Source organism: Panthera pardus, unplaced genomic scaffold (genome assembly GCF_024362965.1).
Source record: "Panthera pardus isolate Hobbes unplaced genomic scaffold, ASM2436296v1 HiC_scaffold_24, whole genome shotgun sequence".
In the NCBI taxonomy this organism is placed as follows: Eukaryota; Metazoa; Chordata; class Mammalia; order Carnivora; family Felidae; genus Panthera; species Panthera pardus.
In genome coordinates this window covers 40,804,636-40,819,864 of record NW_026526810.1, presented here as the reverse complement: position 1 = coordinate 40,819,864, position 15,229 = coordinate 40,804,636, and the positions used below count along the sequence as shown (strand labels likewise).

General features: G+C 35.4%; 1 protein-coding gene across 2 annotated transcripts in view; it reads left to right on the top strand.

Moving 5' to 3' along the window:
* The first annotated feature begins 1,098 nt into the window (after positions 1-1,098).
* Positions 1,099-15,229, top strand: part of TEX9 (testis expressed 9) — a 64,307-nt gene continuing 50,176 nt past the window's right edge. Inside the window, exons 1-4 of one of the 2 annotated variants that reach the window (XM_019442021.2) lie at positions 1,099-1,191; positions 1,296-1,387; positions 10,642-10,705; positions 12,367-12,446. In XM_019442021.2, the coding sequence (XP_019297566.1) occupies positions 1,165-1,191; positions 1,296-1,387; positions 10,642-10,705; positions 12,367-12,446 (263 nt within the window). In that variant the 5' untranslated portion in view covers positions 1,099-1,164. Of the gene's footprint in view, positions 1,192-1,295; positions 1,388-10,323; positions 10,483-10,641; positions 10,706-12,366; positions 12,447-15,229 lie in introns of those variants that run through there. The other variant, XM_019442022.2, reaches the window with a different exon arrangement.

The window sequence follows — 15,229 nt, the reverse complement described above, 5'->3', positions numbered from 1 at the left end:
GTTGAAAAGACTATTCTTTCCCCCATTGAATGGTCTTGGCATCCTTGCCAAATGTTGACACTTGTAAAAATTAATAAAAGGAAACCTTATTGAGAATGGAGTCAGGAGACCAGGAGGGGGAAGCTCTTAAACTCTACCACTTAACAATTGCAAATCTAACAGGAAGAGATAGACCTTGCACGTGGATACACTTCCTTAGGAGGAAGGGTGTTTCCCATAGCCTGACAACAGCCCAGCCAATAACAGACTGTCACAGCTCAGCCAATGAATAGCAACTATACTTCAAACTCCCAGTTTTTATTCCAATAGGCTTTTTGTTTATAACAGCTTTCCCAGCATCCCCCTTTCCTGTATAAGAGCAGTCCTCTCCTTTGTTCTGTGGATTTGCCTGTGGTTCTGCTGCAGCTTGCTTGTTCCAGATTCCAGTTCTCTGCTATTCCCAAACCCATTTTTGCTGGTAAAATAACTGGCAGTTTTATTTTTTAACATGTGAAGGTTTATTTTTGAACTCTCAATTTTATTCCAAAAGAGCTGGAAAATTTAACTGCTTGCTGTGTTTCAGCCACAATCCTAATCACAAATTCATTTACTCCTCATTGTAACTCTATGAGATGGGAACTATTTTTATTCTCCTTTTACAGGTGAAGTAGCCAAGATACAGAGTGATTTACCCAAGACCGTACAACTAGTAAGCGGCAGAGCCAGGACATGAATTTAGGCTGGCTGATGCTCTGTGAGAAATTAGAACCTAAAATCCCAATAACGAGTTCATTTTTTAAAAACCAGGTGGAGGTCGAATTGGCTAGTAAGTTTGGAAAAGCACAACAGAGAAGGAGCTTTACTAGCTTGCTTCTGAGTTTTAGAAACGGACCTGCCTTCCTTGATTGAAACGTTTCCAACCCCAACTTCACAATTTGTATGTCGACCCAGTAGGCTGGCTTCTTGGGCTACTGGGGCAGTGCAGATCAGGGTTCCCCCTTTCAGTCCACAGCTAGAGCTTCCTCTGTGCTTATTCCCTAGCCCTCATGCCCCACCCCAGTCTCAGACAGCTCTAGAGTCCAGGACTAGACGGAGTCTGCGCCCAGGGCGGTAGGCTGTCTGGGATGCGGGAACTCTCGCGGGAAGATGAGTTCGTTGCCTCGGTAACAGCGTCGGTCGTGAAAGATGGCGGGGCGCAGTGTCGGTCCCCGGGTCAGTTCAAACACAGACACGCGAGTAGCGACTAGATTTCCAGCGGGCTGAGAACGCGGAACCTCATTTAACTTCGGGTCTGAAAGTCCCTTTCTCTTTTACAGAGACGGAGCGTTCCAGGCACTCCGCTCCCGCAGCGTATTCAGCAACCTGCTGCGCCTCGACGTGACCTACTTGCCCGGGAGGAAGAATATAAGTAAGAAGCCGTTCAGCTTTTCCTACTTTCCTTTACCCAAATGAGGCTGCTTGCAAGTACTTTCCTGGTGACTGACGGGGTCTTCGGGGTTACTCACTGTTTACCACTCTCCTTTCATCATCCTATTCGCTAGTCTTTCTTCATCTTTTCTCCGCTTGCATCGTCAGTGTTTGAAGGGGATGGAAATTTACCCCAAGTAAACATGTTCATCAGGAAAATGATAATGCTCTTTGTGAGTAGGATAGCAGGAATTGCCAGTATTTCAGTTTCTAGTTTAAGAAAATCCACTTAATTTGGAGTCCCTAGAGTTTAGTTATGTAAATTTCTCTTGGTTTTTAAATTGAAAGCGTGTTTCTCATTGAAGTTGGAATTCCCGTTCTCATCCACATTTGGTGGAGTTGGGAGGAGCATTTCCTTATCTGCGCTCAGTGTAATTATACCTATTCTGACAACACGTGCTTTCATTTTTAGATCATTTCTGCCTTCATGCCCCAGTTTTCACACAGACCCAGAGTAATCATTCAATTTGATCATGTCACTCCCTTGCTTGAAACTTTGCAGTGGTTCCCTGTTGCACTTTAGAAACTGTCTGAAGTTAGGGAGGGAGCCAAACCCTAAGAGACGTTTAAAAACTGAGAATAAACTGAAGGTTGATGGGGGGTGGGAAGGAGGGGAAAGTGGGTGATGGGCATTGAGGAGGGCACCTGTTGGGATGAGCACTGTGTGTTGTATGGAAACCAATTTGACAATAAATTTCATATTAAAATAAATAAAAATCAAAAAATCAAAAAAGAAGCTGTCTGATCTGGCTCCTGTCTCTAGTTTGACCTGGTGCCCTTTTTTGCGTACCAATTTTGAGCCTCACTGGTCTTTAAGCTTCTCAGACTTTTCCCTTGAGGACAATCACACATATGCCTTCCACCTGTAATGCTCTGCGTGGTCTTCCTGAACTATGTTAAAGTAAGCTCCCCAGTTACTCTTTTTATAGGGACTTACTAATTTTTCTTTGCAGTTAGCATAATTGTTACAAATTCATTTGTTAGTGTACTTTTTGTCTGTTTCTTCCACTGGGCTGTAAGTTCTTTAAAGTAAGAGACCACGTCTTTTATTTGTCATTGCATATACCCTTACAAAAAATTATATTTTACCAAACTCATTTTCTTTTTAATTTATCTAATTTAATTTAAAATTGGGAAACATTATAGTACTGCATCATATAGTTAAACATAGAGTTACCATATGATCTGTACTTAAAATTAAAGCATATTTAAAGTTAAAACTGAAGTGAACTCTCTTGATGAACTAGACATGTACTCGTTAATTTGCCATAACATGTAGGAAGATAATAATTCTCCTCTATTTAATGAAATGGGCCTATTAATTCACTTCAGGAGTTTACCTAAGTAACTCATCTGTTATCTGTGTACAGGTCTGAAGCAGCTGTGCTCAACCCCAAATGGCTATTTTCATTATACTCTAGATAGCACTAAATACCTGCACTGATTAGGTTAATTCATTTACTTATTTAGGGGTATAATTTGCATCTAGCTCTGGTATGTTGTTATGGTCCTGCTTCAAGTCTTCTTAAAGACGTTTATAGGAGCTATTCTATTTTAACAAAAGTCATTTTGTGGTAAAGGTGGCCAGTTGTTGCTTGTTCTGTTACCTGTACTCAGGTGTGCAAATCTGAGGCATATATGAACAGAGTAGCTTCCTGGCTCTGCCTGAAGCTATAGATCACTTCTGTGCCATGCAGAAGAGTAAAATATCTGGCCATTCTAATGGGCAAAAATAAGAGGTAATAACAAAGTATTTTGCCACATGCGCTCTTGATATTAAGCATATTTGGGATGTCTCCAATCAGCAGAACACAGAACTTGCCGGGATCCCAGTATAGAATGGTCTACAATCAACTGCTGTTAGATATTTTCAGGAAATAATCACCATCTGAGAGAATATACTAAAGAATGTGCTGATTACTCAAGTCAGTAGGTTTTCCAAGTTTCTTGCCTATATTATAAAACTAGAAATCTAAACAGTAAGATTCTGTGACCTCTGTTATAATGGTCTTGATAACCGGTAGGGCAAGCCCCACTCCTCCCCACATCCCATACCCATAAATACTACTGACATTGGATTTATAGATTAATTGGCAGAGAACTGGCATCTTTATGGTATTGAATCTTTCTTTCCATGAATATTGATACATCTCCATTTATACAGGGGTTGGGGTTTTTTGGTGTCCTTTAATATTTTATATTACTACATTAAACCCTCACATATGTAATCTATTTCTAGGTGCCTTATAGTTTTTGTGGCTATAATGAATGGCTTTTTAAAATATTTCTAATTGATTAGATGTGTAGGAACATTGGTGATTTTGTATGTTGATCTTACGCCTGTATTTATATATAGTCAGTCCTGCTGAACTCTCTTAGTCGTTGTGTAGATAGAGTCCCTTGGATTTTTTATAATCATTGTTATATTAAATGCAGATAAGGATAGTTTTGTGTCTTCACAGTTTCTTATGCATTTTTTTAAATCAATCTGGTTAGCACCTCCACTGCAGTATGGAATAGAAAAAGTGATGATGAGCATCCTTATCTTGGTTATGATTTTAAGGAGCCCACTTAATTTATCACTGTGTATGAAATTTGATAATAGAGTTTTACTAGATTGTTTTATTAGGTTTAAGGACATTGTTTCCTTTAATTCCTGTTTTGAATGAATGTTAAATCCTATCAAAACTTTTTTCCCTAATTAATTTAGGTGACTAAATGCCCTCCCCCACCATATTTAATGTTTTAACACTTTGAACTACTAAGCAGATTTTTTATTTTCCTTTAAAGCCTGCTGGATTTGACTGCTCTAATTTTATGTAGGTTTTTTGCATCTTCAAACAAATGAAATTGGTCTTATACTTTTTTCTAGTTCTTTTCCTTTCTGATTTTGATACCCATATTATCCTAGCCACATGAAACAACAGAATAGTTTTCCTTTTTGTTTTTTTCTGTTCTTGGAAGCTTTTTGTAACTAGGGATCATCTATCCTTTGATTAAAACTGAAATTGAGTCTGATGTATTTTTTGTTGATGGAATTTTTTTGCCTATCATTTCAGTTTCATAAATGAATAATCATTAATTTAGATGTACTAGTGCTTCCAGAATAAATTTTGGTAATTTATAGTTTTCTAGAAAAGTGTCCACTTCATGTATGTTTTAAAAAGGTAAATTTATAATATAAAAACATAAATATACTCTTAATATGTTTATTTTTTAAGAAATAGTTAATTTATTACTATTTTTTTTTAATTCCAGTATAGTTAGCATATAGTGTTATATTTGTTTCAGGTGTACAGTGTGGTGATTCAACACTTCCATACACCACTCTTTGCTGATCACGACAAGTGTGCTTTTTAATGCCCATCCCGAAGTTGACCTATCTCCTCACCCACCTCCCCTCTGGTAACCATCAGTTTGTTCTCTGTGGTTAAGTATTTCTTGGTTCTCTTTCTCTTTTTTTCCTCCTTTGCTCATTTGTTTTGTTTCTTAAGTTCCACATCAGTGAAATCATATGTTATTTGTCTTTCTCTGATTTAATTTCACTAACATAATACTCTCTACCATCATCCACGTTGTTGCAGGTAGCAAGATTTCATTCTTTTTTATGGCTGAATAATGTTCCATTATGTGTATATGTGTCTGATGTGTGTGTGTGTGTGTGTGTGTGTGTGTGTGTGTGTGTATTTTAAGTCTTGTGCGTGTTTGTTACCTTATACACACACATCTTATGGAAGCTTTCTAGTGTCATTTATTTTTGCCTTTTCTTTTTTGCAGTCTTGCTGGAAGGTCTATTTTATTGGTCTTTTCAGAGAACTAGCTTTTTTTTTTTTTTTCTTTAAGTAGGCTCCATGCCCAGCCCAACACGGAACTTGAACTCATGACCCTGAGATCAAGACCTGAGCAGAGATCGAGAGTCAGATGCTTAACTGACTGAGCCATCCAGATGCCCCCAGAGAACTAGCTTTTGATTTTGCTGCTAATCTATGTTTTTTTATTTGGTCTTTATCCTAGCTCTTCTAATTGTGGTGGATTTTTTTTTTACTCTTTAGTTTAGTAATTTAGTTCATATTTAGTTTACTAGGGCACCTGGGTGGCTCACTCAGTTGAGCAACTGGCTCCTGACTTCTGCTTAGATCATGATTACAGGGTTGTGAGATGCAGCCCTGTGTTGGGCTCCACACTGAGCATAGAGTCTGCTAAGACTCTCTTTCTCCCTCACCCCTCTCCCCTGCTCATGTTCTCTGTCTCAAATTTAAACAAAAAAGTTATTTTTAATTTACTTTAGTTTCATTTTTAGTTTTGTTTTTAATTTTTTAATAAATACATTTAATTTTTGTAAATTTTTCTCCACCTACAGCTTATTTGTATTTCAGGGCCTAGTTTGATATTTATTTCTTTTGTGGTTATTTGTTTTAAATATTTTATGATTTTCATAAGTGATTATTTAGGAGTTTTTTAGTTCCCAGGCATATAGATTGTTTGATTGCTTTATTTTTATAATTTTAAAATTTACGTTTAATTGCACTATGGTCAGAGAATTACATACTAATGATATTTGAAAATGTATTGAAACTTACTTCTGAATAGATACATGTTCAGTTTTTGTAAACGTTCATGTATTCTCTGATAGAAAGTATATTTGCTATTTGTTGATTAATCTCTTAGCTCAAGCAAATTAATTTGGCTTTCCATAATATCAGTATCCTCACCATTTTTTTTTTCTTGCTAGCTCTGTTGATTCCTGTTAGAGGTGTATTGAAATAAGCTATAACTATAATTTAAAAACTTCTTCATAGAATTGTGTTCATTTTTTTGCTTGGACACTATATTGTTTGATTTCCTTAAATCTTCCAGATGAAATGAATTATTCCTTTCATTATTAGTTCCATTTTTTATTCTTTTATTTACAAGCTTTTTATATCATTTAGTTTTAAAAACATTGTTTTTATATCCTGTCTGATCATTTCTGCCTCTGATAAGTGAATTTATTTACATTATTGTGTCATTAATTTGAAATTCTTTGGGTCATTTTATTTTTTGTATTTCCTCTTTACTATCCCTTTGTTCTTTTCTGTCTTCTATTGGGTTGAAGTTTTTGTTGTATCTCTATTTTTCTTTTTCTGGTTTGGGAAGACCTTAAAATGCTTTAACTTGGTTTCCTTCTATCTGTCAAGTTAGATAATACTTGACTTGCTCTTAGTTTTGAACATTCCTGCTCTCCAGGTTATCATTAATGTTATTTTCATGTTCTGTACTAATTTAGATTTATCATCATGCTTTCTAATTTTTTTCCCTGTTGTGACCTTTTTTCTAGGTCCAGCTTCCTCCTTCCTGAAGTGTAGACCCTTCATTACTTTTTCTGAGTCTGCAGTCTTTTTTGAAAATTTTGTTAACACTTATTCTTCTATGGTAGTTTAGCTGGACATAGAATTCTAAATGGTCAGTTTTCTTCCTCTGCAATCCATTGAAGTTAACACTTCATTGTCTATTGGAATCTAGAGATGTTGATAAACTGTCTACTCTCAGCTTTTTAGAACATCATGCTGGTAGACTATTTTTTTTTTAAATAATTGCTTTGATAATTTAAAGATTATTTTTGTCTTTGAAGTTCTGTAATTTCACTATGACATATATAGGTGTGGGCTAATTTTCTTTCTTTCTTTCTTTCTTTCTTTCTTTCTTTCTTTCTTTTTTTCTTTCTTTCCTTCTTTCTTTCCTTCTTTCTTTCCTTCTTTCTTTCCTTCTTTCTTTCCTTCTTTCTTCCTTCCTTCCTTCCTTCCTTTCTTTCTTTCTTTCTTTCTTTCTTTCTTTCTTTCTTTCTTTCTTTCTTTCGATTTAAGTAATTTCTAATCCCAGCATGGAGCTCAACCCCACAACCCTGAGATTACGAGTCATATACTCTACTGACTGAGTCGTCCAGGTGCCCCTGTTTTCTTTTTTGATTTATGTTTGTTATATGATTATATATATATGTTTTGATAAATGTTTGTTATATAATAATTTTAATTCTTTTATCCCCAGTGACTTTGAGAACCAGAATGATCAGAGTGGGAAAAGGAGATATGAATGTAACATAAAAGAGGCTAAGTAAAAGCTCTGTAGTCTTGAATTTGGATTGGAAGAATGTTTGAACTTATGATTTATTTTATCTTTAAAACAAAATAGGGGTGCCTGGGTGGCTCAGTCGGTTGAGCAACTTCGGCTCAGGTCATGATCTCAAGGTTTGTGAGTTCGGGCCCCGTGTCGTGCTCTGTGCTGACAGCTCAGAATCTGGAACCTGCTTCATATTCTGTGTCTCCCTCTCTCTCTGCCCCTCCCCCACTCATGCTCTGTCTCTCTCTCAGAAATAAATAAACATTAAAAATAAATAAATAAATATATAATAAATAAACAAAACATCTCCTCCCCTTCCCCCCACCCACTATTTCCTAGCTTTGTCCATGAAAAGACCTAGAAACAGTAACCATTCTAACAACACCAACCTTAGTGCCCAGATTACAGTCTTTTTTTTTAACTTGTTTTATTTTTTATTTTTTTAAATTTACATCCAAATTAGTTAGCATATAGTGCAAAAATGATTTCAGGAGTAGATTCCTTAGTGCCCCTTACCCATTTAGCTCATCCCTCCTCCCCACAACCCCTCCCATAACCCTCAGTTTGTTCTCCATATTTATGAGTCTCTTCTGTTTTGTCTCCCTCCCTGTTTTTATAACATTTTTGTTTCCCTTCCCTTATGTTCATCTGTTTTGTCTCTGAAAGTCCTCATATTAGTGAAGTCATATGATTTTTGTCTTTCTCTGACTAATTTCACTATTTTAATTCCACTTGAGATCCATGTCTTTCTTCAGTACTAGAAAATTCTCAGTATTTGAATATTGATGTTCCTGCTTCTGGGATTTCCTTCTGCAGCTTCTATTAGGTAGATGTACATATGTCTTTGTCAGTCTCTCTTCAATGCATGTTAACCTTTCTTTTGTATTTTTATCGTTTTGCTTCTCTTTATCTCCTTTTAGGTGCATTGTCTCTTATCTCTCATTCATTTCCTCTTCAGTTCATTTGATTGTTCAGTGTAACCATTGAGTTTGAGTTTTTAAGTGCAATGACTGTGTTTTTGTTAATGTAATTTCTACTTGGTTCTTTTCTAAATTCAGTGTTCTTTTGTTAAAAAAAAATATTAGCTCTTGCCTAATAGTTTCTATTCCTGCTTTTTGGGGAGTGGGCAAATGAAAAATCCTGATTTAAAATATTTAAAAATAGATTTTAGATTTAGATTTTTATTTATAGATTTAGAAAATCTAGTTATTATGGTACAAGTTTTGTCGTGTCTGCCGTTTCTCTGTCTTGGTAACTTCTTTATGCAGTTTGTTATGTTTGTGAGGTTATTTTTAGCAGGGTTTGCTTTCTGAGGGTTTCCATATGTTCTACATGAATAAATGTCATTATAGGTTGATTTCACATTTACCTTTCCTAGCTTATCAAAGTTTTCACTGCTTTCGGTGTACCTTTCTACACTAAAATTTGGCACAGTGTCCCCACACCATCTGGGAAAGATGAATTTGCTCTGACCACTGACAAGAGAATCTTTTCCACCCGTGACTCCAGTTTCATTCCCATTTGCCTAATGTTATGGGTAGTGTTTTATAGTCTGTGTTTCACAGGTGTAGTCCTTCATGACTCCCACACATGCATCAGTTTTTAGCTGTTAGACTCTTTTGGCTTCTGTTCCTGTTTACTGCTCTCACTTTGAGTTACTGCTTTATTTTTAGTGTCAGGGTATTTTCCTTGCCTGGGTTGGAGTTTAGCAATATTTCCTTCATTACATTTTATCCAACATGTCCATTTGGACATCCATGGTTTGGAGCAGAATAGTGTTCGGAGTCATCCTGAGGAAACTATATTGACCAGAAGCTTCTATTTAAGTTCTCATGATTCTTAAGAAAATGTGAAAAATCAAGTAATGGCATCTTAAATGCAACTTTAAGTCTTTATTAGTTATTTTTCTTTTGATTAACTGATCTTAAGATGTAAAAATATTTCTTACAACATTAGACTGTTTTAGGAAGGCATAAGGAATGTAGTATTGCTTCTCTTCTTCTTCCTTTTTTTTTTTTTTTTTTACTGGGGGGTGGGGATTGTCTGAATTTTGTTTCTTCTGAATCACATATCGAAGAAAAACAAAATATCATATCTCATTTTAAAAATTGCTCAACATATTCCCTTCATGTAATTTCAAAAGAGACTAGATGGTCTAGAAATGTGACCTATGAATAAAATTAAAAAGTTACATGCTTTTGAAGATATTTATTATAGTGTTAACCTTTAAAAGTGAAAAAGAATCTTTAACAGTAGGAAGAGTTTAGTACATTATGTTAAGTGCAACTCATTAGAATTGTGTAGCCATTTAAGGCATGAATTATAAAGATTATGTGGAGATACATATTCCTTCTGTTTTTTTGTAGGAAAGCATAGTATGAAATTGTGTGTATAGATGAAAATTAGAAGGGAATATGAAAAATAAAAACAATTGGATGATGGTGGAAGGATTATGAGCACTTTTTTCTTTAAAAAGAGTTTCCTTCAGTGATATTGCCATTCTTGCCATTCTTCCCATCTAAATGGAGCCAAATAGTATTCCTATTCTTGGTTAGATTCCAAGTAGATGTGGTGGGGTGAGGCAGGGATGGGGGTGGGGGAAGGAGTGGCAAGTGGAGGCCAAAACAGTCACCTTTGTTTCTGAAGCTGATACTGAAGTATGTAGCTGAGGTGTGAGCCACATTAGGTCTGCTCACTAAACCCAGAGTTATCTCCCCAGTTGCAGCAACACCCCAGACCAAAGCAGGCCTCTCCCCCGCCCTGCCCTATTCCTGTCCCCAGTTGGAGTTGATCCCACGAAGATGGAGAGTGAAACTGAGTTGAACCCATCCAGTTTGTTCTACCCAAATAAATCATTCCACCTGAAGTGAGGGCCAGAGAGGCCACGAGTTACTGTATGAATTTCTACCACAAAAGATAAGGAATCATGAGTGGTTGGAGGTAAGAGTTCTAAAGTAATGGTAATTTTAGGATAAAAATGTCATGTGTGTATTTTGGCATTTTTTTGATTAGCTAAAGTGTAGTTACTGAAATTTAATTGCTTTTATTTTTGTTAGAATTTTGAGTATATCCCAAATAATAATTATTTTCTGCCTTTAGGCGTTTAAATGCAGAATTGGAGGCAAAAACAGCTGATCTGGTTCGACAAGCTGAGGAAGTAATAGTAAGTAAATATGCAATTATTACTAATTTCATGTGAGCGCTAGTTTTTTTTAACTTTTTAAAAGTGCCCAAAACATAAATTTTTAGTTCAATGAATTATCACAGAATGAACATGAATATATGAATAGGTGTATGTATATATATGCAAGTATATGTTTTTGATATGCACGCATTTTTGAAAAGCCACTGAAAAAGTGTTTTCTATTTGATGTTCCAGCCATGTAATTAGTAAGAACGTTCATACTTAGTAATCTTTCCCACTACTTTAAAATTAATGTTTGAGAGTAGATGTATATAATTAATTCTGGTAATTCAGTAAGGATAGAAATAACATGGGCTCTGCAAAAAAGTTGAATAAAGGATAACAGTCATCACTGATAGTCAGATGGTAATTTGTTTCTTAAATTCTGCAGTTGGATGTAACTCAGATTCTTAGGGCTAGACTGTAGTCAGTTTTATAGTTAGAGAAAATGTAGTGAAGTTTTATCACTAGACAATATAAGCATATTTTGCCCCATTCTGGCTACCAAATTGTTTATTCCTAATGTAAGCAGCTCCGTATGCATCAACATTCCCATTATTTATTCCTTAGAGGAATAAAGTGGCTGCTTTCAAACTTTTTTCAGTTTTTACTCTACTTAATACATCTTCTTTTAAAATTCTCACCCATCCCCCTTAGGAGGGTAGTGAAGAATAGGGAATAATTTGTTTGAACTGCCTTATACAGTCCTTCATTATTCATTAGTTTTGAAATAATAAATGTATGTTATATATAATATTAGGTATACACGTATATATATAATATGTATATATGTAATGTATTATGTATACACATATATAATATATAATATAATATATATAATATACATGTACACACATATATACACACATACATACACACACATCACATTCTTTTCAGGTAATGTATTCAGATAATGGTTATAGACTTGCTAGTTTCATTTGTAATTAAAAATTTACTTTTAGTAAAATATTTATGATATATTTTAGTTTTTGCCAGTGTCTAGAGTAGGAAAATAACAAACCATATTATAGGAAAATGAGGGATTTATTGCTCCAAGAATCCTCTAATAAGGACAATCTACCTCTACCCGAAAAAGAGTAAAGTAGAAGCCCAGGAAGGGCTGGGAAAGGGGAGAAGACATTGCTGCCCCACAGAAGCTAATGGATATAACTTTTGCTCCCTTGAATTTTTGTTTACTCACTTTCATTTCTTGATACATCATTACAAAAAACTTAGGACTTTAGTGCTTCATGATCTTCTTAACATTGAAGTCTTGCCTATTTTGAGATAAGCATTTCTACCCATTAAACAGATTTATGTTCTCATTTCCTGTGAGCCTAATTTCCTTTGTATGTTACAAGTTGGAAGACTAATGTAGTGGGGAAACAGGAGTTAGACAAGATCACATAAGGCATTGATACATTTTTCCTTTAAAATTGACTTTCTTAATCCAAAAAGAATGAAAGGCGAAATTACATTGTTCCAAACCTTATATTCATACCATAACATTTCGAATTCTGTGCCTGGATTTCATGGAAACTATGGACAACTCTGAAATGATTAATGATCAGAAAGGCACTTAACCATATCCTGGTTTTGTGATTTTTGTTTATATGACTTACCTTTACTCATTTAACTAGAGAGATCAGCAAGAAGACCAATCGAGGCCCGTTTCAACACAAATTAAATCATATGAGAAGGAAGAGGATTGCAATTTAAAGTAAGTTAAATCTCAAATACCATTTTTTTGATGATGCATTTGGATCTTTTTTTATGTAAGATCTTTTTGCATGTAAGTATTGGAAATTTATAATTTGAAGAATAATGTAATGTATAATGTAGTAATAAAATGGGAGCTTATATCAGCCAGACACAATGTAAACCCTTTACCTACTTTATCTCATTTAATTCTCAGAGTACTATTTTGAAATAAATGTTATTGTCCTCATTTTAAAAATGAGGAAACTAGCACTTAGCAAAGTTCAGGAGCTTGCCCAAGGATATATAGATAATATGTGATTTCACTGAGATGCAAACCACAGTTGGTAAGATTTCCGAACCTGTTCTTACATCCTATACTTTCTTCTAAAATTGCATATGAAAATTAGGTAAAAATAAATAAATTAGTAAAAATAAAATATATTAGGTCTTTTTTCCCTTGAATTTCATGTGGACTTCAGGTATGTTAAAAGAAAAAAATAGGGACCCAAAAAGTATTTAGGAATAAATTTAACAGGAAACATAAAAAATCTATGTGAATAAAACTATAAAATCTTAAAGCTGAGGCAATAATGATCACCCAACATTCTAAGTTTCTTGCTATGAGCAAAAGTCAGACTATTCTCTTCGAAGCCAACAGATAGGAGTTGGGTTTTGAACCTCAAGCTGAGTCTTTCTATGCCATGATCAGTGAAAATCCAGTTGATGAAATCTCCCAGCCTTGTCTCTGGGTGACCATATGGAACTTATGGTAGAAAAAAGTGTGGCTTTAGCTTTGTAGTTAGGTGGTAGCCAGTGAGGAAACTGATCCTGGAAAGATAGAGAAGTTGTATTAAATGTACCAGCAGTAGATTTAGTAAAACTGCCACCTTTGCTAAATGGGAAGGCAGAACAGGTGTCAAATGAACTTGTGCGTTAGGGAGAGAGGTTGGAAAACAGAATATTAGTAGTATGTGCTGTTAGTTACTATTAGCTGTATTATTCTTTGCCCACTGAATGGTCTTGGCACTTTTGTCAAAATTCACCTGACCAGAGACACATGGTTTTATTGGTGGACTCTCAATTCTACCCAATTGATCTATATATCTTTTTTTTAAATTTTTTTAATGTTTATTTATTTTTGAGAGAGAGAAAGACAGAGTGTGAGCAGGGGAGGCGCAGAGAGATAAGGAGACACAGAATCCAAAGCAGGCTCTAGGCTCTGAGCTGTCAGCACAGAGCCTGATGCAAGGCTCGAACTCATGGACCATGAGATCATGACCTGAGCTGAAGTTGGACACTCAACCAACTGAGCCACCCAGGCGTCCCAATCTATATATCTTTTCTTATGCCCTCCCTCACTGTCTTGATGACTCTTGCTTTGTAGAATCAGCTGCTTTTTGACAAGAGAAATTATGATATAGAGAAATTCTTTGAGGAACAAAAGCCTATTAAAGCTCAGCCTTGAAGTAAAAGTCAAACTAAAGATGTGCGCTTCATGCTATTGATAAAACTTTACAGTGGATTAAGATTCTTCAGGGCAAGGATCATTTTGAATGGCACCTAGTGAAACTTTCCATTTGGGTAAAATGGCTCAGTACAAAGATCTAACTAAAGCTGTAGTTTCCCCATAGAAGCCTGACAACCTCAAAGTAAGCCATTTTTAAAGTCAGGAAGGAGAAGGGGAGGAGGGTGAGGTGTTCAGTTTAAAGAAATACAGTCTCGGAGAGAACTGTAGGTGTGGTAATGGCACACAGAACTAACTGGAATCAAATAGGTGTGAAATCCACTAGTTTTTGAGGGAGTTTTATTGGCAAAGAAACTTTGAGTGATAGACTAAAACTGTGACTGTTTAAATCTTAAAACAGCTGTGCGTCCTCCCATTCTTCTGAGATGAAGAAGCAGGCTGTGAAAGCAGGACAGCCCCAAGAGGGTCTAATGTTTAAACACCTTAGAAGGCTTAGAAACAGAAAAGAAATTTGTTATTTAAGCAGTAGTACATTTGGCTCATACTTGAAATATTGGGACATCATTCATTTACTCAAAAATACTGCGTATGATACAGCAATTCTCCTTTCGCTGGTTACCCAAGAGAAATGAAGACACATGTCCAAACAAAAACCTTTATGCGAATGTTTATAGCACTTTTATTTATAATTGCAAAACTGGAACAACTCAAATATCTATCAAGTAGTAAACAGGTAGGATAAGCAAATTATGTTATATTCATGCAATGGAATACTACTTGGCAGTAACAAGCAATGAACTATTGATGCAGCAGCAACATAGAAGCTAAGTGAAGAAGCTAGACTAAAATATATGTATGCTGTATGATTCCATTTTTTTAAAGTTTTTATTTAAATTCCAGTTAGTTACCATACAGTGTAATATTAGTTTCAGGTGTACAATATAGTGATTCAACACTGCCATACATCACCCTGTGCTCATCATGACAAGTGCACAGCTTAATCCCCATCACCTATTTCACCCATCCCCCCACCATTCACCTCCCCTCTGGTAACCATCAGTTTGTTCTCTGTAGTTAAGAGTCTATTTTCTAGTTTGCCTCTCTCTCTCTCTCTCTTTTTTTTCCCTTATCCCTATGTTCCTTTATTTGACATTCTGGAAATGGTAAAACTATAGAGACAGAATCTGATTCGTGGTTTTATGTTGTGGAGGGGAGATAATTAACTGCAAAGCACAAGGGAACTTTTGGGGGTGATGGAAACATTCTCTGTCTTGGTTGTTATGGTTATATGATCATAAAGTTTGTTAAAATTTATAGAGCTGTATAGCTAAAAAGAG